The 26,999-nt window shown below is 50.3% G+C and overlaps 1 protein-coding gene across 2 annotated transcripts in view; it reads right to left on the bottom strand.

Moving 5' to 3' along the window:
- Positions 1–15,671: 15,671 nt before the first annotated feature.
- Positions 15,672–26,999, bottom strand: part of SLCO2B1 (solute carrier organic anion transporter family member 2B1) — a 37,139-nt gene continuing 25,811 nt past the window's right edge. For both annotated transcript variants that reach the window (XM_050333467.1, XM_050333468.1), the window contains exons 9-15: positions 24,071–24,235; positions 22,521–22,713; positions 21,448–21,607; positions 18,853–19,016; positions 17,722–17,786; positions 17,069–17,189; positions 15,672–16,274 (exon numbers count right to left, since the gene is read on the bottom strand). In XM_050333467.1, coding sequence (XP_050189424.1) covers positions 16,100–16,274; positions 17,069–17,189; positions 17,722–17,786; positions 18,853–19,016; positions 21,448–21,607; positions 22,521–22,713; positions 24,071–24,235 — 1,043 coding nt within the window. In that variant the 3' untranslated portion in view covers positions 15,672–16,099. The remainder of the gene's footprint in view (positions 16,275–17,068; positions 17,190–17,721; positions 17,787–18,852; positions 19,017–21,447; positions 21,608–22,520; positions 22,714–24,070; positions 24,236–26,999) is intronic.

The raw sequence follows: 26,999 nt of genomic DNA, 5'->3' as shown, positions 1-26,999 counted from the left end.
TTCCCCATTGCGAAAAAAAAAAAAAAAACCAAACCAACAACGGAGTTTTCCTCCCCTGATGCGGGACAGATGACCCAGAGAAGCCGTGCTGGGTTCCCTGCGCAGAGACTGGGAGGAACAATTCTCCTGGGATTCACATTTCTCCGGAGTCATCCACATCCCTTTGAGATCCTGCATCTCCACCTTCACCAGGCGAAGGGACTGCCTTCGGATCCCACCTTTGTGTCCCATCTGTGAATTGAGGACAAGGAGACATCGGCATTTTTCGAATGGCAGTGGCTGTTTAGGAACCCGAGGGAGGGGATTGGGAAGCCCAGACAGGAATTGGGCACTTTCCCTTGCAGGCTTTGCCCCGTTCAGCGCTCAGGGATCTATGAGGATCCAAGGCTCTGTCCTATTCCCTGTGCACATCCCAATCCCAAAACAGAGCCGTTCCATGGGATGAGAGCCCGTAGTTTTTTTTGCCATTTCCCGGGGCCACATCCCTGCCCCGGCGAGGTGAGAGGACACGGCTGGAGTGGGGAAGAAGTTGAGGGTTATCTCCACCTTTGCAAAGCCGGGAAGGAAATTGCCAATAAGCCCTCGTTCCTTCCCACCGCCGGCATTTATTGTGGGTATTTGCCTTTCTCATTTATGTGTAAATAAGCCCTTTTCTCTCTGCCAACAGGCAGGTGCTGCAGGTCGCAGCGAACCCCCAGTGTGCCAGATGGAGCTCGGGAGAACAAAGGGCTCCGAGAAAACCTCCTGTCTGGCTAATCCCACACGACCTGACATCATCCTGAGCGTGGAGAACAAGGTGTCAGCTGAGCACACCTATTAAATTGTGCCTGCTCCGTCATGAATTATGGATCTCCGCATTTCCATTCCTCCCGCTGCCGCCTGTTTGATGAAATTCTCCTCGGCCGATAAGGATTAAGGCACCTTCTTCAAAGCCCAGCAGCGAGGCAGCCCCGTGCTTAATAAACCCGAGGGTGAGGGTGCTGTGCTCCCTCTGAGGAGGGTGGGTGGGAGGAGAGGAGAACACAAACCAAGGGGTTTGAAGTGTTTAGCAGGGTTGATGGGGCTGTTTTATTCAGTGTACAACCAAGGAAGACCCCACCCTGGGTCTTCCTTCTCTGCACTGGTTGAGAACTGATGCTGGTTGAGACGCCCTGTAGCATCCAGCCCATCACCCAGTGGATGCTCCAGGAGCAGAGAGGCTTCCCTTGGTTGTGTGATCAGGTGCTGATCAGAGGTCATGTTTAGCTGCCTGTTTTCACTCCAGTCCTTGCAGATAGGAGGGAAATTGCTTACTCAGACATCACAACCTGGCACGAGAGCAATCCTCATCTCTGTCCCCATCTTATCTTTTGTCTCTTTCCTCTGGTGTCCCTGCAAATCCACGGCTCTGCTGTGAGCAGGAGCCAAAACCACTTGGAAACCATCCTGAGACACAGCCCTGATTGCAACAGCCCGGGGGTTGAACAGCTGAGATGTCACACAGCCACTTGCAAATATTGGTCAAACACAAACAGCAGGGAGAGTGTGGACCTGCTGCTCTCCTGGGTGACAGGGAGGGTTTGTCCTGGTCAAACGCTGTCTGGGAGAGGAGGGAAGAGTGTGTGTGTCTGGCTTGGACTTTAGTTCTGAGGGATGTGGTGTCCAAAAAGGGGCTCAAGGGCAATCCAGCTGCCAGTCCTCAAGAGTTTCCCCTGGGCTCTTTCAGATCCAGCATTTCTATAAGCCAGATCCTGCCTACCAAGAGAGCTCTCCAGCAGGGACGAGGTTGGAGGGTACCTGGAGAAAGGAGAAATTGGGGAGACAGGGAGTCAGAGAACATCAGCAAAAGAAAACATTTTGTTTTGTTTGTTTGCTTCTTGTGGAAAATGCTGGTTACTTGTGAAATCAAGGGATCAGGAGGGTTCCTGGGAGCCCAGGTTGTGGAGCTGAAGCAGCAGGGGCACATCCCATCTGGGCTGTAGGTGCTGTGCACCCTCAGAGCAGCTTGTGCTGGCAGGGATGGTGCCCACCCACTCCCACAAGGAGTCACTCACACTCCTCCAGCAGTTTGGCAGCTTCCAGCCCCAAGGCTGTTAACAGGCTTTTTTTTTTTTGATTTTGCCCCAGTATTCCCTCTGGAGTAAAAGAAGAAGCCATCACCTGCCACGAGGCTCTTACAGTGGAGAGACACAGAAGGTAAGAGGGGAGAAGAAACAGCTAAATGAGACCTACCCAGGCTTGACATCAGGGCCAGGAGGAGAGGACACATCTCCTGCCTCCTTATTCCCCTCAGAGCAGATATTCCCAATCAGCAGGAGGGGTCCACAGTGGAAGTGGGAATCTCTGGGAATGGCTGCCTCGAGCGGTGTCTGCACCACAGCATTTCTCTTCTGTGAGACAGGTAACTATTCCTGCCTCGAGAATTCCTCTTTCTTGCTTCCCACCTGCTTTTCCCCCCTCCCAGGACCTGCCCAACCCTCCTGCATTGCCCCAGGCCTGTCTGAAATGCTCCTGCTCCATTTCAGACTTTCTCTGATGTCACTGTGACACAATTCTTTCAAAACCCTGACACAAACAGGAGCAAAGGGTCCAGACGGCCCCGTTCTCTGTTTGGCCACTGAGACAATATTTGCCTTGGTGTTTACTTCCCGAGGGGAAGGAAGATTGATGGGACAGCCAGGAACGTGCTGGTGTCCCTCCCTTTGCTTGCAAAGCCCATCTCCCTCCTCTTGGAAGGAAGGAACCACTTGGCTTGTCTGGGAGCTGGTTAAAGCAGAGCCCACCCCCTCCACCCCCTAATGTCATCACTGTTGACCCAGTGAACATTTGAGGGTTATTTCCAAAGGAAGGGTGAGCAAGCAGAGCCAAGCAGAAGAGGCCTCCTAAATATCCTTTTCTTTCAGGCAAAGTCCTTGCAAGGCATTCAGAGCCAGCAAGAACACCCAGAGCTCTCTCCCAACCCTCTTCAGAGTGTGCTTGTAAAGTGGTTTTTGGCTCTCCTTAGCTCCCCAGTGCCTTGCTCACACCTACTCAGCCCTCTGAGGATTCCTTGAGTTCCCAGAAACAATCCCCCCCCCCATCTTTGACCTCTCCCTGAAACTTTTCTCTTGGCTGCCATTATTTGAGGACATTTTTCCCCCCTCCCTCTTACCAGAAGGCAGCAGAACTGCTTCACACACTGTTTCTCAGGTTTATTGTCTGCACTAGGTTGAGCCCACAGAGTAGATGGATTTAGTGCCTGCAGAGTTGTCAAGTGCAAGGTCACCAGTCTCGTTCAGATGGATAACATCTGCATGGACTTGTTTCTCCTCCCATGCTCATCCAAGGGTAAACAGTTTGGAATGGCAGCAGGAATCTTACAGGGACATGTGGAGGCACTGTCAGATTTTCCTGCCATCACTTGTCAGCTGGTTAGTCATGAACCCAGCCACCAGGCTGGTGCTCTCCACCAAAGGATGGGCCATTTTCCTTGATGGACCTACTAGAAGGGTTCAAAGATCACCCAGTTCCTTATCAAGGCAGGCCAGGACTCTGGGAAGGGGCTTAGGCAAGGAATGGGTGGTGGATGCCAAGGAGAGAAGAGGGGAAGGCTGAACCTTCCCATCCTTGTCCTGGAGCCGGTGGTGGCCACCACGAGCAGCCCAACCAGCATCCTGGGCTCCAGGGGGCAGAAGTATCTGGTACATCTGCACAAAGCTGTCCTGCTTGTCCCCTTCTCCTCCCCATCCCGACAGACACCAAGCCCTGAACAGTTCCAAGGCATTTTAGACCCCTGTGGGCATGGGGCAAACGTGAGGATCCTGCTCCTCCCCAGCCTTCCCTGCACAGAGGGGCCTCTCCTTGCCCTGCTGCACCTCTGAGGAGGGCAGGCAGGGCTGGGTCAGGCCGTGCTGACGCTGCCCAGGAGCTGGAGCTGGGATTTTCCCTGCAGCCAAAGGGGTTTGTGACAGCTCCTGATGCAGCTGAGGCTGCTTGGATGGTTTTCAGCGCAGGGTATGAAGCTCTGGAGTCTCCAGAGGACCCATCTACATGGAATAGCTGGATGAATTGGCTTCCTTTATCTCTGCTTCCTTTCCCCAGCAGTTTTATTTCAGTAGATCAGAGAGATGTCAGATGTTATCAGCACCTGCAACTCTTTTTTTGGAAGTGATGCAGAAGCAAGTAGGTGACTTTGACAGTGCTGGGAAAAAAAAAAAAAAAAAAAGGGAACAAGAGGTTAATAAATATTCCTCTCAGCAATGTCCATCCCAGTGTCCTTACCCTACTCCTGGCCTTGCAAAGAGATGTGATGCCTACCTTGCAAAGCCCTGCTTTGTGTTCCCTCCTCCCTTTCTGGAGATGTGGCTGCCCCACCCAGCAGCCAAACCTGATCTCCTCTTTCCTTTGCCCTTTCCAGATTGTTTTCCAGGAGTGCAGCTCCAGCACTGGGAGAGATCTGCCATCTATTAATTACCTCAGTGCCTGACGGGTGTCATCACGCTGGAGGGATTTTTGAGGACAGCACTGAAAATGATGAAGGGTTAGAAGGGAGTGATTTATTGGAGGGAGATTAAAAGAGTTAAACGTGAAGAGCTCAAGTGAATGATGGCAAAGGAGAGGCTGATGCCTGTGCAGAGTGGTTTGAAGGATATAAACACCCCCAAAAAAGGCAGTGGCATTGCTGAGATGGGGCAGTTCAGCACAGGTTGCCCAGAGAAGCTGTGGCTGCCCCACCCCTGGAAGGGTTTAGGACCAGGCTGGATAGAGCTCTGAGCAACCTGGTGTGGTGGAAGGTGTCCCTGCCCACAGCAGGGGGTAGAATGAGGTGATCTTTGAGGTCCTTCCAACCCAAATCCGTTCTGTGATTCTATGGAAAAGCCTCTCACACGGGGTTGTTGATAGAAAGGTTGATCCAAAGGAGTTATGGATGGGCTGTGCTTCCTTCCACGACCTATCCTGATTTCCTGTTTGCAGAAATGCTCATTCCCAGCAATCCTGGATTTCCCTGCCTCTCCCCCAGCTCCCCTCTGTGTCTCAGTGGGTTGGGGAATGTTTCTGCCCTGCTCAGATCAGAGTTCAAAGATAACCCAGCCAATGATCCTTGGTGTCAGTCAAGGCAGCTCAGAGCTCACTGCCAAACTTTATCCCACCTCATTCTTGCACAGAGCTCTGAGAATTCCCCAAAACTTCCAGAAGGTTAAAAAAAAGAAAAAGAAAGAAAAGAAAGTGTTGCAGCTGTCTGAATTTTAATCATTTTTTCTTTCAAGAGTTTGTACCTCTTAAACCAATGTTAATTATGCTTTTTTTTTTTTTTATGGGCAGCTTTTTTTCAATACAGACAACTGGGACTGGGACACCAATTAAAGTCAGGGAGAGAGCTACAGCTGTAGCAGAACACCTGTTCTTTTTCCCAAAATTATGACATCAACTTAATTGCAACTTTCCAAACCGGTTTCCCCTCAGTTAATCTAAAGTGCTCTATTCTTAAGAGAATTTCAGAGCTGCAATAAAGCAAGTCAATATAACCTGTTGTCTGACCCTCTGCTAAACTGCTAATGACTTTTTTTGGGTTTCACCTCCCTTTTAATTGACGATGGACAGAGTCAAAACCTGGTTAGGAAGCTGCAAGCAAAGCTGTGCTCTGCCTTTTGCAGCAGGGCCATCTGGTTCAGCTTTGGATGTGGAGAAAAAAAGGGGCTGAAATGACTCCAAACCGAAATTTGAGCTGTTAAGAAAGGGAAATAAGCAGTGCAATTAATGCTGGCTGAAAGATCCCGGCTTCCAACATCTGTCCTTGCCAAAAGCACTCCGGAGAAGGATCTTTGGAGCAGCAGAAAGGACATGTGAGGAGACTGTAACTGGAACAGTTTTCTGAACTCCTGAACTGCAACTCAAGCATCACTGGAGATCCCTTCCTATCCTCTGTCTTCAGAGAGCAGTTCAGCAGCCTCTCAAATTTTGTTGCAATAATCTCCACAGCCAGAGCTTCTTCCATCTCTCACGTGCTTTTCCAGCTCCTGAATCATTCCTATAACTCTTCCCTGCAGCCTCTCCCATCTATCTCTCTGTCCTTTCACAGCCTGGGCACAGGAGCAGATCCATCATGTCAAAATTGCATTCCAAAGGTAATGGAACCTCCTGCATCCTGCATGGTTTTCTCCTCTCGGCACCTCCCAGAGCAGGATCACCCCAAAATATGTGGTGCTCAGCTCCTGGGCTGCTCCCAGCAAACACAGGCAAACCAGTTGGGGTGTTTTGGGGTGTGTGAGACCAGATTAGTCAAAACCAAGACTGGGAGGGACTGGGAGAGCTCAGCTGGACACTGTGGTGGGTGCACCTGACCCCTTTAACAGCAGTTTGGCTCTGAAGGAGGTGAAGGCTCGAGCTGCAGCTGAGCCAAGAGTTCCTCCAGGAAACCCACAGAGCAGGAGAGTGAGAGTCGCTGTGTGTGAGCTTGGGAACACCAACCATGTGATTAGCACTTGAGTTGTGGTGGCTTTTCCAAGTCTCACTGATGGAGGGACACAGCCAGCTGTGGGTACAGGGAGTCTCATGCTCACCTTTCCCACTGCATGCACCTTGGCCATGAGCCAAGCACTTTATTTTGTGGATATGATGCCCTGAGAGAGCCTTCCTGGAGCTCTCCCTGCATGGCTGTGTGGTGGGGACCTCCCCTTGAGCTGGGATGTCTCTCAGGGTTTGAGATTTCTCACCCAAGACTAAGAGACCCAAGGCAGAGAGACCCTCTGTGCACAGCTAAGTCTCTGACAGCAAGCTGGATTAATACCAATTAAATCCATGTAGTCAGTTCATTTAGCCATAAATCCTTGTCCAAGTCTGAGACCAAGACTGGACCTGGCCAGATCTAAGCTCCACCAGGAGCTTAAACACTAAGGGGGTCTACTCTGAACCTGGTGACTCAGCAGGAGGGTCTTCCTCACCATTTCGTGTCTCCAGTCCCCGTGTAAATCATTCTAAATTGATTCTAACTTGATTTTCCGCTGTATGTTCCATCCCTGTGGTCGGTAACAGAGTGAACCTTGCCACTGAGCTTGGTTAAGCTGCACTTTTGTAAGTTAATATCAAACCCATTTTTGCTGGTGATTCTTTAAGGGACCCTGAAGCACTAATTCATGACAGGCCCTCACTGTCCCCAAAAACAGGGCTCCCAATGAAACCCCTCCCTCCCTTCACACTCAGCCCCCCCAGGCTGTGTTCTCCTTCTGGCTCTAAAGACTCTCTCCCCCTCGCTGTAATTTCAGTCCAGGACTCCTGGTCCTGCCCCTGGAAGTTCTGTTCTCCCCCTCTTTGCAGTGCCCTTGTGCATAATTGAACATTTCTCTCTGTGTCTCCTCTCGCCGTCCTTCCTGCAGGTTAAGTGACACCGATTGCTTCCCAGGAGCTCATGTTTTCCTACCCTTATTCCTGTCACATGAACTCTCTTTGGGCTGCCCTTGAGGAGAGAGGTTGAAACTGGACCCAGCGGTCCAGCCTGGAAGGGGAGAAGAGGTGAAGCGTCCCCTTTGCTGTCACCTCCTGTCCGTGTCAGCCCTGCAGGGATCAGCCAGAGGGCTGCAAAGGGCAAAAAAGGCCAAATGGGGCGGGATTGTTCATGGAATCGCAGAATTGAGTTGGGTTCCAACCCAGGTTTGGGTTGGAAGAACCTTTGGAAGGTCACCTGGTCCAGCATCCCCACCGCGGGCAGGGACACCTTCCACCAGATCAGGTCTCTCCGAGCTCTGTCCAACCTCACCCTGGATGTTCCCAGGGATTTGGTGGCCACCACCTCTCTGGGAAAACTGTGCCAGTGCCCCACCACCCTCACTGGAAAAAAATTGTTCCTTATAGTTAGTCTGAATAAGCCTTCCCTCTTTTAGTTTAAAGCCGTCACCCCTCACCCTATTGCCCTATTAAAGGTCTGTCCCCATCTATTCCCTTTAAATACTGAATATTTTCCCCTTCTGTCCAGTTTAAGTATTGAATATTGTCCCTTCTATCCCCTTTAAATATTGAATATTGTCCCTATTAATCCCCTTTAAATACTGAAAGGTCAAGAGGATGCCCTCACATTTGTCAAAGCTTGAAGGGGACCCAACACAACTGACCTGGACTTAAAAAAAAGACCTGTGAGAATCAATTGACAGTTGTAAGAATGAAGCAGGTCAGATCTGACTCCCTGTTCACAAAGGAAATTGATAGAAATCACTGAACCTGAGGGTTTTTTGGTGATGCTTCTCTAAACTAATGAGCCTGGAAGCTGCACAAGCCTGTGCTGGTTACTGGGGATGGTATGTGCATTTACCATACATTTGAAGATTTCTTAAGTGGAAAAAAAAAAAAAGCTGTTTACAAACTGCCCCAAATTTTACAGTCTGCTCAAGACAAAGGTTTCTCGTGGTCAAAATTTACAGGATCACTCAGTGCAAAGCTGTTTCAGGGGTCTCTGGAAGGTTTTGGCTCCATCTGAAGCTGGTTTTGCACTTATTTCTGGAAATCCCCGGTGTAATTGTTGACCTGCCCCAACATGGCCCAGAGCCCAGGCACAAACTCCTCTGCTGCACCAAGGCTTCTCCTTTTTCTCTCTTCCCACCAACCTGCAACTGAGATGTTATTTTGCATTCAGGGACTTGCTCAGAGTTGCCTGGAGAAGGCAGAGAACAGCCAGGACAGCAGTGAGAGCAGCTGGAAGTGCTGGCTGCAGAAATGGAGTATTTTTACGCCTATGAGGTCAGTTCATACAAAGGAAAAAGGCATCTGAGCTGGAAAAAGTCTGTAAAAGGTGGAGGATTTACCTAAACTAAGCTCAGTCTTGCAGCCTTGAGCCGTTCTTATCCACACCCACCCAACTGTGACCATCACAGCCAGGCTCCTCCTCTCTGTATCCACTTGGAAATCCAGAAAAGGATGGAAAAGAAGAAAGCAAAGTCTGAGGAGGGTGCACATATCCTGTGGTGACCGTGCTCTTCCTAAAGCCTGGCACGAGGGATGCCCCATTTCACAGCAGCTGAGACAAAGATCATCCCCAAAGCAGCAGGAGCAGGAGCTGTGCATGGTGGGAAGGACATCCCTGTGGCCATGGCAGGGGATTTCCTACTCTCCACCCCAAATCTGCACCAAAGGGTGGTGAGGAATGGCTGGAACCCCCTCCCTTCATCTCTTGGGTTCTTCAACAGCTCTGCCCACCTGTGATGGCAAAAAGCACCGCGTTGTGTTGTGATGTGAGTGAATAGCATGGATTTCCCTGTACCCTCCAAAAAGGGAACCTTCCCCCATTCCTCTCGTTGTTTTTTCCTTCTCTATATGCTCATCATCCCCCTGAGGACCACTTGGATCCCCCATTCCCCATCAGGAGCATCCCTGGAGATATCTTAGAGCAGAAGATCCCTCCCCTATCCCAGGAGGGTCCCATCCAGGCCTGGCACCCCTTGTGGTGGCACAGGGATGTCTCCTTGACCTGGGATGGAGTGCTTCAGGCTGCAGGAGCAGGAGACACACCTGGGACTCACAGAGGTGCCGACTCACGGCTTTTTGGAGCACAAACCTCTTGGCAGTGCAGCCATCAAAGTTCTAAGGAAAGCTTTTTCCTACTTCCCCCGGGGTGTCATTTCAGCAACAGAAAAAAAAAAAAAGCAATTTCCCGGTTGGTTTTAGTTCTTTTTGATATGCTGCCTTTATCTTTGGTGCTTTGTGGTGTTAAATAGCTGCTGCCTTTCACTCCAGGAGAGCACAAATCCCTGTATTTCTGCCCCAAAAGGGCAGGAATAAACATGGATGTAGTCACAAGTGAAACCACTCGCTCTATTTCTGTCTCCCTTATCTCTGGTACTCCAACAAGATTTCTCCCAAGTCTTTCTTCTCCTTGATCTTGCTTTTTTTTTTCTGTTCCCACCATCTTCTTATCCTCTTTTCTTCCTTCCCCGGGTTTCTGGAGTCTCTGCCTTTTATGCACAAAGCCAGCAGCTCTCTTTAATCAGCCACAGCAATTAAGAAGCTCTCAATTACAAGTGTCACCCGTGTCACGATTTATTCCTGGCTTCAGGACTTTGAATTCCCTTTTTATTGCTGTGTCTGAACAAATCTGGGGGGGGAATGAGGCACAGAGGGCTGGATCACAGGGAGCAAGTGCCCCCAAGAGCAACACCCCTGCCTCCAGCAGCCCCGAACTGTCACTCAGTTCTCCCCCCGAGATGTTTTTGCAAGCCAAGAGGCACCTAAGAGTGCTCTGGGAAGTGTTCCATACCCTTCCCATGGTACATGAGGGGACTCCAAGCTAAAAGGAGGATGAATCAGTATTTCTGCACACGACTTCCACTTGCAGTGTCTCCCAACCCTCAGGAAAGCAGGTGGGTGAGAGCACACAGGGGCAGGTCCAGGGGGTGGGAATGGGGTGGTGGAGACCACTCAGGACATCAGGCATCACCCTGCTGGGAGATGTCACTGCCTTGCTGTGTCACTGCCACACACTCCTGGCTTTTTTTTTTTGGATACTCCTCGCTCCTGCATCCTCTGTTCCCAGACCATCTCCTGCCACTGCTTCCCCGAGAGATGAGGAATGCAGGAAACTTTTGCAGCTGGGGTTTTCAGGGAACAACATTCCAGCTGCTAATCACAGCTTTTTTTTTTTTTCCCCTCCAGTGTCCTGGAAACTGGAAAGCTGTAATTTCCTCTGGGTTTGCCTGTCAAATCACCAGGGTCCAAGGGAAACCTCAGCACAGCACACCAGGCAATGCTTAAACATCCTCAGGCCAGGGTGAGCCCCAGCTCAGCCCGGGGACGTCTGTTTGTGTCACATCCCTGCTGGAGGGGACAGTCAGGAGGGCTGTGCCCCTTTCTGCTCCAGGGGTTGGGACAGCAGTGCAACAAAACTCAGCCTGAGGCCTTTTTGGAAAAGGAGGTGATATTTCTTTTAGGTCCAAGGATTTTGGAATATCTCCATTTTATTTGTGCCCAGCCTTCACTATGGAGCACTCCTACAGAAAGAAATCAGAAACTGGGGTGAGGGTAAAGAAAGATGAGTACAGAGTCCCCAGAACTTCCTGAGCACAATTTGGATACGCTCAGTGGCCAGTGTGTATTTAGGTTTCATTACTGAGAGAAGCAGGAGATGGGGAGAGTGGAAAGGAAAACTTTTTTATTTTTTTTTTAAGAGCAACTCTAAGGATTCAACAGCAAGTTTAGCCTGGGAACGTTGTTTTTTCTTCCTGGAGTTTGGTCAGAAAGTTCTCCCAGTGTGCACAGCTTGGAAGCATCCCGGGTTCTGGTCTCTTTGGCAAATGACATCTTGACTGGGAAAGTGAGGGATTAAAATGTTCCAGCAGCATTTTTATCAGCTCTGTCTGAAAACACTTCTGTCCTTCAGCACCCTGAAAGCAGCAGATTAGGATGAAGCTGGGAATATGCTCAATGATGCAGTGTCAGCTCTTATCAGATCCTCGGGATAAAGGATGTTGTTCCCTTGCCACAATAATTTCAGAACCTTCCACGACAAGCTCCTGCACAACTTTGTACCCAGTGCATTAAGCCCCGAAGATGAATTTCATATTTCATGAGTAATCATTACTCAACCTGTCTCCAAACACAGCAGATAATTCCTGATTTATTCTGCTCTGTTTGCTTGGACCTTCGAGTGAGCCCAACTAGGGGAGATACACTCTGCAATAAGTAAGAAAACATATTCTGTTTAGCAACAGGGGGAGATAATTTTTATGCCTCAGAGTGCAAGGGGTTGTATCTTCTCCTCACAGGACAGCAAGTGAACTCTGGTGAATGCCAAGTTAATTTAAAGGGATCATATGAGCTTAAAACTCCTGCCTAAAGCCTTCCACCACTGGATCCAGGACACTGCAGATCGCTCAGGCTCCTCACTGAAGGGAAGCCTGTTCCTGCCCCTCCATCTTTTTCCCCAAATTACATTTTTTCTCCTTAAAAACAACTGATCTTCCCTCTGCCCTTGGCTGCCACATCCCCTTTCTCACAGGGCAGTTTTGCTCTGGGTGTTAAATCCCAGTGTTATCCATTTCAGGCCATTTCTCCCAGTCTGCTGGGAATTATTTGAATTCCAACCCTGCCATCCACAGCACTAATTTTATTAGCTCCTACTTCTCTCATCACCCAAGTAATTAATTAAAATATTGATTAGCACTAGAGACAGGACAGATCCTAGTGAGATTCTTCTGGAGAAATCCTTTTGAGTAGGCAGCCAACTACCTGAAACCCCCTGCAGTGAAGCTTTCTAATTAAGCCTGTTCTTTCTCCTTTTTTTTTCTTTTTTTAATCTCCTCTCTGCATAATTCCATGGGGTTGAAAATTAGTTTATGAGAATTAAGGTGGGGTAGGGTCCAAATCCTTCCCTCAGTCAAGAGGTGGCACGGCTTCCCCAGGTGGGCCATGCACCTGCCCAAAGGAGAAATTAAATGTTTGTTGTGATCTCCCCATGACAATCCAGGACATCGTCATCCAAGTGATGGATTGGTGACTTCTTTGGCATCTTTTCAGTGGTCAATGCGTCTGGAGATACCTGATTTCTGTTTTCCCTAAGATCCTCTAGAAATCCCCAGCTTGTGGGAATTGTGGGGTTAACTGGCTCAGTGATTCCTTGGCTCATCTTTCTGGTATCCTGGTGGGAACTTCCCAAATTTTCCTGAACTAAGCGTTTCTACCTTTTATATGAAGATATTTGGATTACTTGCCTTCCTCTTCCCCAGCCTGGGGGCTGTGTTGTATCCACAGTTCCTGGCACAGCCATTCTTTGTCTTTCTGCTGCAAACTGTGTCTCTTCAGTGAGCATTTCCTGGGAACAGATTTCAGGTTGCCAGAGGCAGTTTGAGTGAATCTTAACGGAAACATTCACAGGGTTTTGATCCACGTTTTGCTGGCACTCTGTGAACTGCCACCAAATCCACATGGGACTGGCACCGTCCCCTCTGGTGGAAAACCTGCCTCTTTCAACAGCAGGAGAAACCCTCTGGGTTTGGTTGCAGTGGAGCAGTGGCCCAGGGACACTCCAGGAAGAGGTGGAGCTGAGCTAAATACACCACAGGAGGACAGCAGGTGATTTAAAAGCTTCAGCTTTGCTCTTTTTTTTTTTTTTTTTCCAGAGGAATGAGCACCATGATAAAGCAGCTCTGGGCTCTGTGAATGCTTTGGGTCCTGTTTTAATTCCTCCTCTTCTCCCTGTGCAGTTCTCACCAGCACCTTCAGGTCTGTGACCTCCTGGTGGCACAAAGTGCTGCATGAAAACACCCAGTGCTTCAGCTCCAGAAGTCCACGGAGTTCTGGCCCAGCTGGATCCACCCCTGGAAATCTCCCCCCCCAGAAATATATGGCTGTTACTTGAGGTATACCCTGAAGTGCTCTGTAAATTCTATTTTAATCTGTCTCCATGGGATAATCTCCCCTGGGGAAAACCAGGAGAACAGCACAGGGTGGATTTTGCTGCTGCTGCTACACCTTCCTTTGCTTCCTTCCCTTTGCAGCCCTCCTGCCTGCCTGCCTCTGCTCCCCATCAAACACTCCTCCTCCTCCTGCTCCCTGGGTGCTGACAACCTTTTCATGCTCCCTGGGTTTTATCTCCCTCCCAGACTTTCCAAACTGCCTCCTTTTAATCTTCTCTGCCAAGTCAGTCCCTTTCAACAGCGTTCTCAAAGAACACAGAGGAGGGGAAGGGGAAAATGGGTTTATTCCTCTTGATGGAAACTGCAGCCCAAATTGATGGGAAGTACCAGAGCAAAGGCATAATAACAGGCTCACAGCTGACCACGAAGCTAAGACACACTGTGTGCAAATTCCTTGGATGCTTATCCACAGGGATCTCTCCTCTGCTGGAGGGGCAACCAGGAAAGGAAGGACTCAGGCTGTGCCACCTTGTGCATTGCCTGAGCAAAAAACCTTCATACGATGGGATAGGAGTTTTCCAAGTGGAACATGAAAGTGGAGCCCCAAGCCCAGCAGGGAGAACTCCCAGGCCTTTCTGGGAGTGAAAGCTCATCCAGTGCCACCCCCTGTCATGGGCAGGGACACCTTCCACCAGCCCAGGTTGCTCCAAGCCCCGTCCAGCCTGGCCTTGGACACTTCCAGGGCTGGGGCAGCCACAGCTCCTCTGGGCCAAGAAGCAAATCTGTGGCAGATTCCTGGCAAAGCACGTGGCAGCTCCTGACTTCTCACTCCGTGCAAAACAAAGCGTGTTGTTATTTATTTGTTGTGGTTTGGGAAGTACCTTGGAGCGACTTGGGATCCTGCAGAGCAAGGCAGGAAACCGGCTGTGAGCTGAGCTGGGAAAGAACCTTCTTCTCCACAGGATGCAGCAAAGATGCCTCAAATTCCTGGGCTGCCAAGACCTGGAGTGACCCCTGAGAGCATCTTGGACTGTCTCTTCCCTACCCTTGTCCGAAGAACCTCATTCTTACTCCACTCCTGTCTGGTTTAGCAACAGATGCTGCCTTGAAAATTGAAAACAGTGCAGAACTCCAGCAGGCTGGGGAGCCACGGCCAGCATATGCTACTTGTTCTTCTCTGAATGGGTCCACCCACATCTCTTCAGCATCCACTCACACACCTGTCTGCCTTCTGGAACCTTCTTTGAAGCCAGAAGTCAGTTCTGAGTTGATACCTGTGAACAGGGTTGTAGGCTCTCTCAACCATCTCCACGAACAAAAAGCACTGCACAAAAATAGGGGGGAAAAAAAACCCCAAGACCCTAAAAAATTCAAATTAATCTCTCAGTCTGCACTGTGGTACAGTTGGGTCTCTCAAAATGGCTGGGCTAAGAGCCTGGTAGGTATCTAGAAATATCTAAACCAGCCACTTACAGGCTTTTCCCATCCTCCCCCACAGCTCTTCTTTGCACACCCCAGCCCTCACCAGAGGACTATTTACCAGGGTGGGAGAAGTTAATGAATTTTTTCCACTGTGTATTTCTCTTCTGCATATTTGGGTTGAACTTGGAAGTTTTGTTTTCTCCACTGAATTCCATTCTGGAGCCAAAAATGACAAGTTCCCTGGTGGTCTGTGGTTGCACACTGGTGGTAGGAGAGCAGCAACACAATCTGGGCTTGAGAGGAAAGGAGCCCCAGGATGGGATAAGTGCAGAAAATAGAGGCAGCTGCACCAAAATAACCCCAGACTCAACTTCCACCCCATCATTACAGACAGAAACCCCTTCAAGGAGCACAAGGCTGGTGGGCTTTGTGTTCAACTCAGAGCTCTGCCCAGTCTAGACAGGGATGGCTTCAACCTCCCTCTCTGACCCTGCACCCCTGGGAGAGCTCCTGCCTTTGTCAAGGTACAAACCAGGAAGGAGCCTGAACACTGAGGTGCTTCAGTAACCTCCTGTGATAAGCACTGAGAATCAGAAAATAAGTATTGATAACTCAAAAATAAGAGTTATTACTATTATTATTATTATTATTGTTATTGCAAAATGTGGCCCAAGTGCTGCCAAAGTGCCACAAGCCTGCAGGTACTGCAGTTCCTCCAGTTCCTTCCGATGCCCTCCCCTCCCCAGGATCCTCATCCCTGCCCCTCACCACCAAAGCTTCAGCAGATGTGCAGAAGGTCCTTGGAAAGGCCCACAGCCAGTGACCCAAACCCCAGCAATGTCAGGTGGAGCTGGATGAAGCCTTCAAGGAAGAGAGACCATCTAACACCCTGAGAGGAAAGGCAATAAGCACAGCTGACATTCTGGGGGCAAGGACAGGCCATCACTCACAGAGATCTATGGGTTCGGTACAAAACCGTTTCTTAAAAATGATTTATTGCTATAAAAAAAACCAAACAAACAAAACACACATCCCCACACAAAACTCTTCAGCTGTGTGGTTAATGCTCAGTGCTGGCATCACTGAGACTGTCAGCAGGAACAAATGCTTTGGAGGACATAAATCCCGAAGGCTGCAGCATCCAAAGGTTGCTCTGTGTGGAATAACCCGTGTGAAGGAACAAGCTGCACCACCGAGGTGGAAGAGGCACAGCGTCGTATGGATGGGCTCCCAGGCCAGTGCAGGAGGAGTTATTCCCACCCAGAAGGTGGGGAAGCAGCCCCACAGTCCATCACCATCCACCCTTCACAGTTGAGATGGGGGTGGCTTCACCCACAGGCGGCTTCACCTGCCCCGGGCACAGATCACGATTCACCTTCTGGGCGTCACACTTTGGATTCCGGGGTCTTTGTGGGCTTTCCTGCCAGTTTCTCCTTCTCTGGATCTGCCTTTGTCTCTGCTGCCTTGCTGGCTTCCCTCTCCTGCCTCCTGAGGATCAGGTACACGGCCACGAAGCACAGGAAAGCTCCCACCTCGAAGAAAAACTGGAGGCCGAGGTACCTGCGGTGTGGAAACACAACAAATCAGGGCGGCCAGGGCGCTGCCTGGGGCTGGAGGGTGAAAAGGACTTGACACAGCTAATGGTCAGAGAGCCATTCCATGATGAATCTGCCGTGGGGATGGAATACCATCACCTGGAGCTCCTCCCCAGCCTCCTCACCGTGCACAGGCTGCATTTGGTGTCTCCTGTGTGTCAAGCTGGGGTGTTTTATTGGAAGATGAGCCCCAGGGCACCAACACCCAATGTCCCCAGAGCCCCTGCAGCACCTCACAGGCAGGTTTGGGGCTGGGGTCACCCCCACTGCTGCATTTCCCCCGTGGAGAAGACATCAGGATGGGCTGCTTCTGTCTACCCAGGTGTGAGGAGTCACCACAGCATCACACAACAGCTCAGGTTGGGAGGCACCTCAAAAAGTCATGTGGTTCGACCTTCCATGGGAAAGGGAGCCGGGGGGAGATTATCTACAGCTTTTTCCACTCTCATCTTGAAAGCCTCCAGTGATGAGGACTCTGCTGTGTCCCCAGGGAGGTTGTTCCAGTGAGGGATTGTAGGGGCTTTCCTGGAACTGGACCTCTGCGGTCTACATCAGCAATTCTGCACAGCCCTTGGCAGGGTTTGGGCCTGTGCCAGCGGTTTTCCAACCCATTCCTGGGCACTGCTGGGGGTTATCCTGGCCATGGAGCTGTGAGTGCCCCCGTTTGTTTACCATCAGTTCATCCCGTGCCAGAGGTGGGTGCCACCTCTGGAAACCCCCTCTGCACCCTCAGCCCTCCTGCTGCTGGGCCACCCCTACCTTTGCCTGAAGAGGGTGTTGTCGTAGTATCTGCAGGCTGCCTTCCTGTCACACCTCCTCTCCCACAGGATGCAGGTGGTGTCGATGGCGCTGCCGTACAGGACGGGCCCCGGCATCCACGCTGGAAGCACAAGGGGGGCTTGGTTATGCCAAGGGAGCTCCTCTGCTGGCACACAGCCAGGCCTGGTGGCTTCCCTGGGTGCTAAAGGGCTGGGAAGTGCTCGCTCCCCGTCGAGATGGAAGCTCTTCTTTCTCTTTGCTCGTGCCGGGAATCACAGGATCACCGAGGCTGGAGGAGACCTTCGAGATCTCCGAGTCCAACCATCAACACAGCACCACCATGATCACCCCTAAATCACATCCAGGCACCTCTTGGGTGCTCCCAGAGACTGTGACTCCACCACCTCCCTGAGCAACTTATCCCAGTGCTCACCTCCTTCACGCCCTGAGCATTTATGCCCCATTTTATTAAATTATGTAATTTACCCCCATGGAGGTGCCCTGTCCCCTCCCCATGTGCAGCCCCCCAAGACCCTGCAATGCAGCATCTTTCTCTGGCTTAGGACAGGCTTTGATTAGTCTGAACACACAGCACTCCTGCTGCATCATCCCTACAGACCTCCAAGATGGGATTTTAACACACTTTAATTTACCTAAAACTCTCAGCAGCATGAACTGTATCCCAACAGCAAAGGATTTGTCTTCAGGCTGGATGCTCCTGAAAAAAAAAAACAAAAACGAAAAGGAAAATTTACCCCCTGGCCAATCCCACAAAGGTGGACGTTTCCCTCCCTGGCACAGCACCTCACCCAAAAAGTTGTCCTTCATCCCAACCACCAAGGACCCCCAGGGAGCTGCCATTTAGGTCAACAGAGATGATGAGGTTTCATTCATTTCATTTACACTGACCACAGCTCTTCCTTGGCCCGAAAAATCCTCCCTAAAAGATGGGGAGGAGCTCAGCTGAAGTATTTTTGCTTGTCATTTAAAGAATCCCTGTGAGTAAAACACAAGCAACACAAGGCATGCTTTTTGCAGCCAAGCAAGGGATTTGCACACTGAGGAAGTGGCTGGTTTTAGGGTGGGAAGCCCCGGTGTCTATTTTGGTGGTGCCCCAGTTTTCTGGAATCAATATTCCAGCCTGTGGTTCCCGCTGCTCACACACAGGAGAGGGCTGGGTGGCAGAGGAACCTCCAGATCATCACCCTCAGGGCACTGAGCTCCCCTTTCCCCTCTGGCTGCCTGGAGCACTCACAGCTCTGGGAGTCAAAGTCAAACCAGATTTTTTTAACCACAGCTTTTCCCTAAAAAGCAACTGTTTGGAATGTTTCAACCACAGAAATGTGCTTGGAAACATCATTTACGGGCTAACACAAGGATTCCTCCATGGTTTTCCCCTCTCCTCCAGCACATTCCCAGGCTCAGCCCGTCCTGGAGTCCAGCCCCACTAGTCTGGGTCTCATATTTAGGCTGTTGGTGCTGCCCCATAGGCACCTTTCCAAGGGGGTGGGGAGCTGGAGTCCTAATTGCCTCTCTGCCCTGGGAAGGGAGGCTGTATTCCAGCAAAGGGAGGTAATTAAACCTCTTAACTCAATACAGAGCTGCATTAAAACGAGCCAGAGGACTGTTGTGCTGAATTAATGCTGAGCTGATGGTGTAATACAGGGCTAATTTAACCCCCAGCTGGACAAAACCTTCCCCCTCAACCCCAGGACCCCCCCAAAAAAATCACCTCAGGAGGTCTCGGTGGCTGCACCCAGACCTTGCCTGAGCCAGCTGCTCACCTGAGGATGAGCATGAAGGACGGGGTGTGGGATGTGCTGGCGAGGATCCCGGCCAGGCAGGACAGCACCACGAAAGGCAGGAAGAGGTGGGAGCAGCCGGTGCCGCAGGTCCCGGGAGCGGCAGAGCCCCCGTTCTCAGAGATGCAGCTGCAGTCGGTGTAGTTCTGGAGAGGGAGAGAAAACCCAGAGGCTGCTCATCTGGAGGTGGAAGGGAAAGCTGCCAGCTGCCATGCTGAGGGTGTCTGTAATTAATTAGCACCTTAGAGTCTCTTCCAGTGCCCAAAGGGGCTCCAGGAGAACTGGAGAGGGACTCGGGACAAGGGGTGGGAATGGCTTCCCACTGCCAGAGGGCAGGGTTAGGTGGGGTATTGGGAAGGAATTGTTGGCTGTGAGGGTGGAGAGGCCCTGGCACAGGTTGCCTGGGCTCTGTCACCTGTCCCCAGGTCGTGTCCTGCTGGGAGACCCTTCATCCAGGGACTGTGTGCAGGGCAGAGCTGCAGCCAAAGCCAGAGCCCAAGCTCAGGGGAGCCTTAAATCAGAAAACACTTACAAGGGGAAAATATAAAACCTCACCTTTGAGAGAGGGTCATAAATAACCAGCAGAGCCTTAGCAAAGGAAGATGCCTCGAGGTGATGGATGAGGGTTTTTTAACTTTTCTCCATTTTTTAGTTCCAATTCTCTCCTTCTTTTTTTTTTTTTTTTCATTTTTGGAAGAGACTTTTAAATAAAACGAGCATGATCTTTTGGTTGCCAGAGGGGCACAGTTTCATGAAGGGGTGGCAGTTTGCCGAGAAGGGTGATCCCAGAGGCAGGAGCAGCTCAGGGTTCCCCCAAAACCCTGTTCCTACAGAGTGGCTTTGTGACCACAGGGAACTGCTCCTGGCTGAGAGCGTGGGGGGAGAGTTAGGATGAAAGGGGGACACAAGGATGAAAGGGGTCACAATCCCTCCTCCCACCTCTAGCAAGGAGGATTTGCTATTTGACGTGAACACTGGGATTTATCTTCTTCAGCCACCTGAAAAGGACTAAACCAAACTCATCCTTCGGACTCCTTCTGCAGCCACGGAGGACGAGGTGGGTCTTCAGCGGACCCCCCCACAGGCAAGGGAGAGCTGGGGTGAATTTGGGCCCAAGCAGTGACCAAAAAAACACGATCAGATAAATCAAAACTCTCTCTGTCTGTGTCACCATCACCTTTTGCAGAGAATCAGGGTCACCACCCTGAGGGGACTCGCACGAAGCCAAGTGCAGGCAGAGGGCTGGAGGTGAAGGCTCTGCCCCTTGCATTCCAAAACCCCAGAGCCTCTGGGGGGTCTGTCCCTGGGAGATGGATGCACTGTCTGGGCAGCGGTGCCACCAGGCTGATGCAACACCAGGGCTGGGAAAAAACCAGAATGCAAGTCCCAGCTGGGACCCTGTTGGACTCTAAATTCTGGTTGCGAATGGGAAGAAGAGAGTAAAATTTCCAACAAAACAGGGGCTGGAAGAATGCCATCAATGCAATAATCTCTTTTTTTCCTTTCATTCAACAGGTAACACCCGAAAAGAAGAGCTGATGGTGGCTTTGCCAAGTAGTGTTGGCGTGGCCCTGGTTTTGCTGTAGCCTGTGGCTACACATAATTACAGGAATAATGGATGCAGGAGTGGGACACACTGAGGAGAAGAGGGTGTCAAAGGGCTGGAGGCATCTCCGAGCAGGAAAAAAGCAGCTGAAAAGGATCTGCTGCACAAAAGGCAGGCCCAGGGATGCAGAAAAACACATCTGGGACTAAGCTCTGGCAGAAAACATAATTGTTATTAAAATGAAGAGCTGTTAATTAACAAAATGCTGCTGAAAACTGCCCAGACAGTCCCGTGCTGCCATTATATCCTGTGCCAAGAACACAGCAGGGAAACGACTCATCCTGTATGGATTGCTAATGATTTTCAAGGTATTTAAATCACTCAGAGCTGCTCCCTGAGGCAAATCCTCTTGGGAGAGCGGTTTGGGTGACACCCAGTGCAAGACACCCAGGTATGTGAAAATGGGCACCTCCTGTGTGGATGTTTTCCCTTCATAACCCCAGAAAAAAAGAGGAAGCACATGGATTCCATCCAAGGGAACTTCAGGTATGTGGTGCCTAAACTGGGATCCTGGTTTTGGAAGGTGCCTATTCAAGGATAGGGGGAAATCACAGCAGTTTAAGGGGCTTGCACAGACCATGCAAGGTGCTCTGCTTGGCCTTCCCACCCTGCACATGCTCCTGTCCCACCCCAGGAAACACAGCTCAGGAAGGTGACCTTCCTGGTGACCATTTGGGGATGGGGGGGCGGGGGGAAAGCAGAAGGTCTTTGCATCTTCCATGGAAAAAGTCCACTCAAGGAAGGAAGCCAGGGTTTGGGAAGCAAAAGCTGCCCTGGGGGGTCAGGCGAGTGGGGAAGGACACCTAAAATATTGGATGGCTAAGAGGTTTCTCCTTATTCTTTTGGCCTGCTCTGCTCATTCCACGTGGATCACGCAGAGCTTGTCCAGCACTAACAGATGTCAACAATTGCTGATGCATTGGTCATCCCTCATCAGCCATCCCACAGTGGGATGAGTGGGAATGACTCACCAGCACTGAGTTGGTGTCCTCCTGGATATTCACAGCCCTGCAGCCAGCAGAACAAGGGGAGATGTACTCGATGGAGTTGGAGCCACAGATGGGGTTATAGGCCTGCTCGGGGCAGCTGCACTGCAGGTTGCACTCCAGCTCATGGTGCCCAAATTCAGGGCTGCAGCGGGGAGAAAATATTAATGCAAAGCACTGAGCATCACTAACATTCACCTTGGACAGAAAATATACCACGTGTGCACTGAGATGAGTGAAAAACCACTTGATTGCTCAACCAAACCTTCCCCAGAAGTGAGTGAGGAAATTCCACTCGAACTCCCCCCCCCGAGGTTTTGCTCTGCCTGGGCAAAGCATCCCGACCACAAATGATCAAGGCAGTCACACACTCCCTTCATATTTGGTCCCAGACGTGGGGGTTTGGGGTACTTGCAACATTCTGAGCTTCCCACCAAGGGCCAGGACCGGCTTCCACTGAAACCATGAGACACTGAGCATGTGGATTCACAGAAACTTGGGTCAAGCCTTGAGGGAAGACAAGAAGCTCCTGCCCACGTTGTAGCTGCACAGGGAAGCTGCCACAGCTTTGAAGGTGTGATCCCAGGGCTGGCCCCTGCTCAAATCATTCATGGGTGCCTAACGTGCTGTGCTTTCCAAGATGGAATTTTAATCTTGTGCTGTTTGTGCCAAAAATGTGCTTGCCTGAGGTTCCACATTACACTTGCTCTTGAGGGGGAAATCCCACCAACTGGGCTCTTACAACCCTGCTCCTAAAAACCTTTATGTTAAAAAGGTTTTAATTCTAAGGAGATAAAGCTCAAATGACCCCATGCATGGGATAAATTAAAAATACACACTCTACCCCAAACCTGGGGACGCAGCGGATTCAATGTTTATCCACAATAACTTCTAGACTTTTATAATCACCATCAAATATTTCTCCTGAGGGAATAACCCTATTTCTGGGCATTCTGCTTAACTCACACCTCCCCTCTGAGGAATGCAGCTGGATTGGGGTGTTCCCACAGCCCTGGGAACGAGCTGCCCGTGCCCAGCCCGGCGGGAGCTGTCGGTACCTGTCGCTGTAGGTGACGCCCGCGACCTTCTGCGTGGGGCAACCGAGGAAGAGGAGGGGAAAGGCCACCAGCAGGCACAGGAACATGCCCAGGACACACATGGCACTGCATCGCCCCAGGGACATCTGGAACCGCTTCAGGATGGCACCGCCCACCACGATCCCCACCATCGCCCCCGGGATGTTCACGGCACCTGGGGAGAGGCAGCTCATGGGATCACGGAGTCACAGAACGGTTTGGATGGGGAGGGACCTTAAAGATCACCTTGTTCCAAACCCCTGCCACGGGCAGGGACACCTCCCACTAGCCCAGGTTGCTCCAAGCCCTGTCCAACCTGGCCTTGGACACTTCCAGGGATCCAGGGGCAGCCACAGCTTCTCTGGGCAACCTGTGCCAGGGCCTGCCCACCCTCACAGCCAAGAATTCCTTCCCAATATCCCATTTAAAGCCATTCCCCTTGTCCTATCATCATACATTGTTTTCCATCCTCTGACCCATCTCAGTCCCTTCATACAGCAAAGGCCCAGAAGATTTGCTGCTGAGTTCTGTTTTTCAGCACAGATGACCCAGGAGGGACCAAGGGATTTTGCAAGGACTGGTGGAATAATGCTACGAAAAAGCTGCTTTTCAAACCCAGCAGGATCCCACAGCAAACTGGCTGCCTTATGCACCCATGGATGGGAGATGTAGGGAGCAGGGGGAAGCTGTGCTTCACCCAGAAACTGTGACTTTTCCCTGTAGACAGGAGGAAACACCAAGTAAACCTGAAGAGGGTGTTTAATTTTCACACAGTGCAGGATTGTCACCCTTGTAAAACCGTGAAGGTTTCCACCACAGACTTGGTGTTCTGCAAACCCCATTTTTATTATGGGGAGCCCGAAGTTCAGCTCCAGAAGTGCAGATTCTTTTAATTCAGCAGAGAGTCAATGGGGACGGTGCTTTCAGCCCATAAATACCCTGCAAGGAAGGAATTTTCTACCACAGGAAGCTTTTTGGTCTATCAGAAGGTAGCAAAGCAAGATTCAGTGGTGGGAACAAAGGGTAGGGAAGTTCATCCATGAAATATGGAGAAGGTAAATCCAGGCTGGGAACAGCTCAGCTGGGCAGGACGCGACTGTTTCAGCTTTTAACCTTTCTGCCTGTGTTAAGCCCAGGCTGGTGGGCTTTGCCAGCCTGCTCTGCCTACTTTCTTCTGATTTATTTGTTGCACACTTCAGATCATTAACCCAACAATGGATGTGAAGTAATTGCTGATACAGAACACGCAGAATTCATAGATGTTGATGTTTCCCTGCTCCCTCGATGCACTGAGTTCCTTTCTCTCCTTGATTACAGAGAACAGCTTTAGACAACAGACGTTTCTCCAGGTCTTAAAATATCCCAGCAAGCTCAGGCTGCAGTGGCAAGGAAGGAAAGCAAGCAGATGGGAGCTGGGCAAGGACCTTGTGCCGTGTCTGCCTGTGGGTCATGGAAGGAGACCAGAGGCTCCAGAGGAATCCTCTGTCATTCCCAACTCAATTTTTTTTTAAGGAGTGCTCAGCAACACTTACCAATGATCATGTTGGCAAAGGAGGCTGTGAGGGAGAACTGCCTCTCCAGGAACTTGCCCATGAACGTGGCTAAACCAGCAACCATGGCAGAGATGTTGACCTGAGCCAACACCACCAGCAGGTAAACGGGGTGACGCAGGTTCCTCAGCAGCACCAGAGGAAAACCTGAAAGGAGAAGGGCAAACCTGTTGCACACAGAGCAGGGGGTACAGCAAAATATTAATCCAAGAATCACAGAAAGGCTCGGGAGGGGGAAGGGAGTGCAAAGCTCATCTCGCTTCCAGCCCTTTCCCTGGAGCTTTCTGGCAGAGCTTCTGCTAAAGCAAACACAAGAGGAGATGGGAAGTCATTAAAAGTTAATTTATTTGTTTGCTGCGGTTGCAATTTCAATGTCCTTTTTGTTTCAATCATTAAAAAATGCAATTTTTCTTTGTTTACAGGCAAGAGACGCTCCAGCAAATTCCCCCGTGGCTGAACCCTGGAGAAAGAGGGATCTTCAGCCTGCTTAGAAAAGGCAGCCACCCCTGGGGGTGGGGGAATCAGGGTGCCCAGTGCTGACATCCTCCAGCTGGGAGGCTGGAATTGTCCATCCTGGGGTGATTTCTCCTTTGTGACACCCCAAACCCACTTTCTCTCCTGCTGTTGTCCCCCCTGAGCCATTGCCTCTCCCCCTTCCCCCCCGTGATCCCTGTCTGGCTTTGCAAAGGGCAACTTCCAGACAAAAACGGATGACGAGTTTCCCAGATGAGGGCTCGGAGAGCCAATATGCTGGAGCAGAGATAAGGAATTAACAGGGAGGATTAATGCAAGGGCCTGCCACAAATTAATGGTGTTAACTCTTAGCAGCTCCCAAACAACCGGGACAATCTTTCTATCTGCTCCGGCACAGCAGCTCTGGGAGCTTGTCTGGGAGATGCCCCAAGCTGTGTGTTTGTTTTAGTTGTCCTGAGGTGTCATGTGAAGAGCAAAAGGAACCCCTGTGGATGCAGCAGGGTGCTCCAGATACAAATGGAAAGCCCCAGTCCATGGGAGTGTTGCCTCTCCAGCTCAGCACTCTGCTCTCAGGGTCAGGCAAGCAGCCAAAAATGTTGGGGAGTAGCAAAAGCAGGTCATTAGAGGGGGTCCAAGAGTGCAAGATGTGGTCAAGGAACCCTAAAACACTGACCCACTGGAGAGCTGGGAGGGCAGCAGGCAGCTGGAGAGGGAATGAGCTGTGTGAGACCAACGTGAACCCAAGAGGGGAGGTGGTTTTGCTCCTAAGTATCACTAAAATCCTGATTTCTGAAGCATAGTCCAGCTGTTTTGCAAATATGAAACCTCAACTGAGACCTCCTGAGAGCTAACCCAGCCTCTTCTGGAAGTCAGTGGGAATCTTCCACCAAAAAGCTCTTTTCCCCAGAGTTTTTGGTCTTTTCAATCAAACAATGCCCCCTCTGCCACCCCAAATCAGAGCTCAAAAGAAGCACAACACTGAGCAGGTCACAGAAGATTTGTGTCCTCTGCAATCACCTCCTCATGACTAACTGGATCTCCCTCCCAGCTCCAGGGAGGAAGTTGGGCAGATATTAAAAGCGAGTGGAAACTGTACAATAACAATCAAAAAATATCTTTGAAACTGCCTGCAGGGACCATAAGAGTAACAAACAAGTCACAAGCACGGTGTCCTCAAAGCTCTGAAGATCACCTTTAATGGATTAATTCCCAGTGTGTGCAACAGAATCCGTACATCCTCCAAGGTGTTTTCAACAGAAGCCTGGAAATTAGCAATGGAAATCACTCCAGGCTGCCTAAATCCCAGTTTTTTCATTACTGTGAGCAGACCCAACGCCTGCAAAAGGAGCACCTTGTGAGTATGAGGAGCAGGGTTGGAAAAGACCGTGAAGATCACCCCATTCCACCCCCCTGCCATGGGCAGGGACACCTTCCACTGTCCCAGGTTGCTCCAGCCTGACCTTGGACACTGCAAAGGTGAATCAGGCTGGAAAATCTCCCAATGCTCTTTTCACAAATCATCTTGTAATTAAAAAAAAAAATTATATATATATATATATATAGATAGAAGAAACAAAACAAGCAGGAGAGTGACAAAATGGGAAGGAAAAATCTTTAGACTAACCCAAATTGTCCCCATCTCAGCGCCACGCACTCCCCACCACCCAGTTTCTGGCTCTAAAAAAGAGTTTTGTATCAGAGATCCTGGGGATTTCAGCAACATTGCTCTCTCTTGACAGAAAACAGACACTTCATTTCTTTCAGAACTGGGTTTGAGGGGATGAATTCTCAGAAATGATGAATTTTTAGCATAACCCTGACACAGCAACTCTGATACAAGCCCCAAGCCAAACCTGCAGCTCCAGCAGAGGTGAGATATCTCCTTCTTCTCTCCACCCAGCAGCAGGGAGCTCATTTTTATTCATGTTTCAGAGGCAAAGTGTCAGTGTGAAAGTCCCACCCGAGCACTGTAAATCTGTTCCCTTGCAATTGCTTCCAAAGCACATTTTTTTTACTAAATGACAGTGCCCCAAGGTCAGGGGGGGAATAACCCCCTGCCTGACTCCCCTAATTGAGCATTAGCCCAGAGTAAAAACCTGCCCACGCTCATCTGCCTGTGCCTGCCCTGCACTGACCTTCAGAATGCAGACAATTTCCAATAAATTAGAGGGACAACGTTCAGGAAATATGGAGGAAGCTGACACGGGCTGACTTCAGAAGGCCACTTTTTATAAGTAATTGCCGAAGTGCAGGATATTTCCTTCAAAAAAAACCCCAACCCAACCCAACCTTTAGCAGTTGCCTCCCCAGACTAAAGCCCTTCAGCACAAAGAGCTCACTCACTTCCAAACGAGTTAACTTATAATAATTACTAAGTTAATTTATAAGAATTAATAATAAATATAAATAATATAATAAAAAAAAAAAAGTAATGAAA

Source organism: Myiozetetes cayanensis, unplaced genomic scaffold (genome assembly GCF_022539395.1).
Source record: "Myiozetetes cayanensis isolate MyiCay16 unplaced genomic scaffold, myiCay2020 scf5-8, whole genome shotgun sequence".
Taxonomy (NCBI): Eukaryota; Metazoa; Chordata; class Aves; order Passeriformes; family Tyrannidae; genus Myiozetetes; species Myiozetetes cayanensis.
Note: the sequence above shows the minus strand (reverse complement) of the source record. Positions and strands in the feature narration are given on the sequence as shown.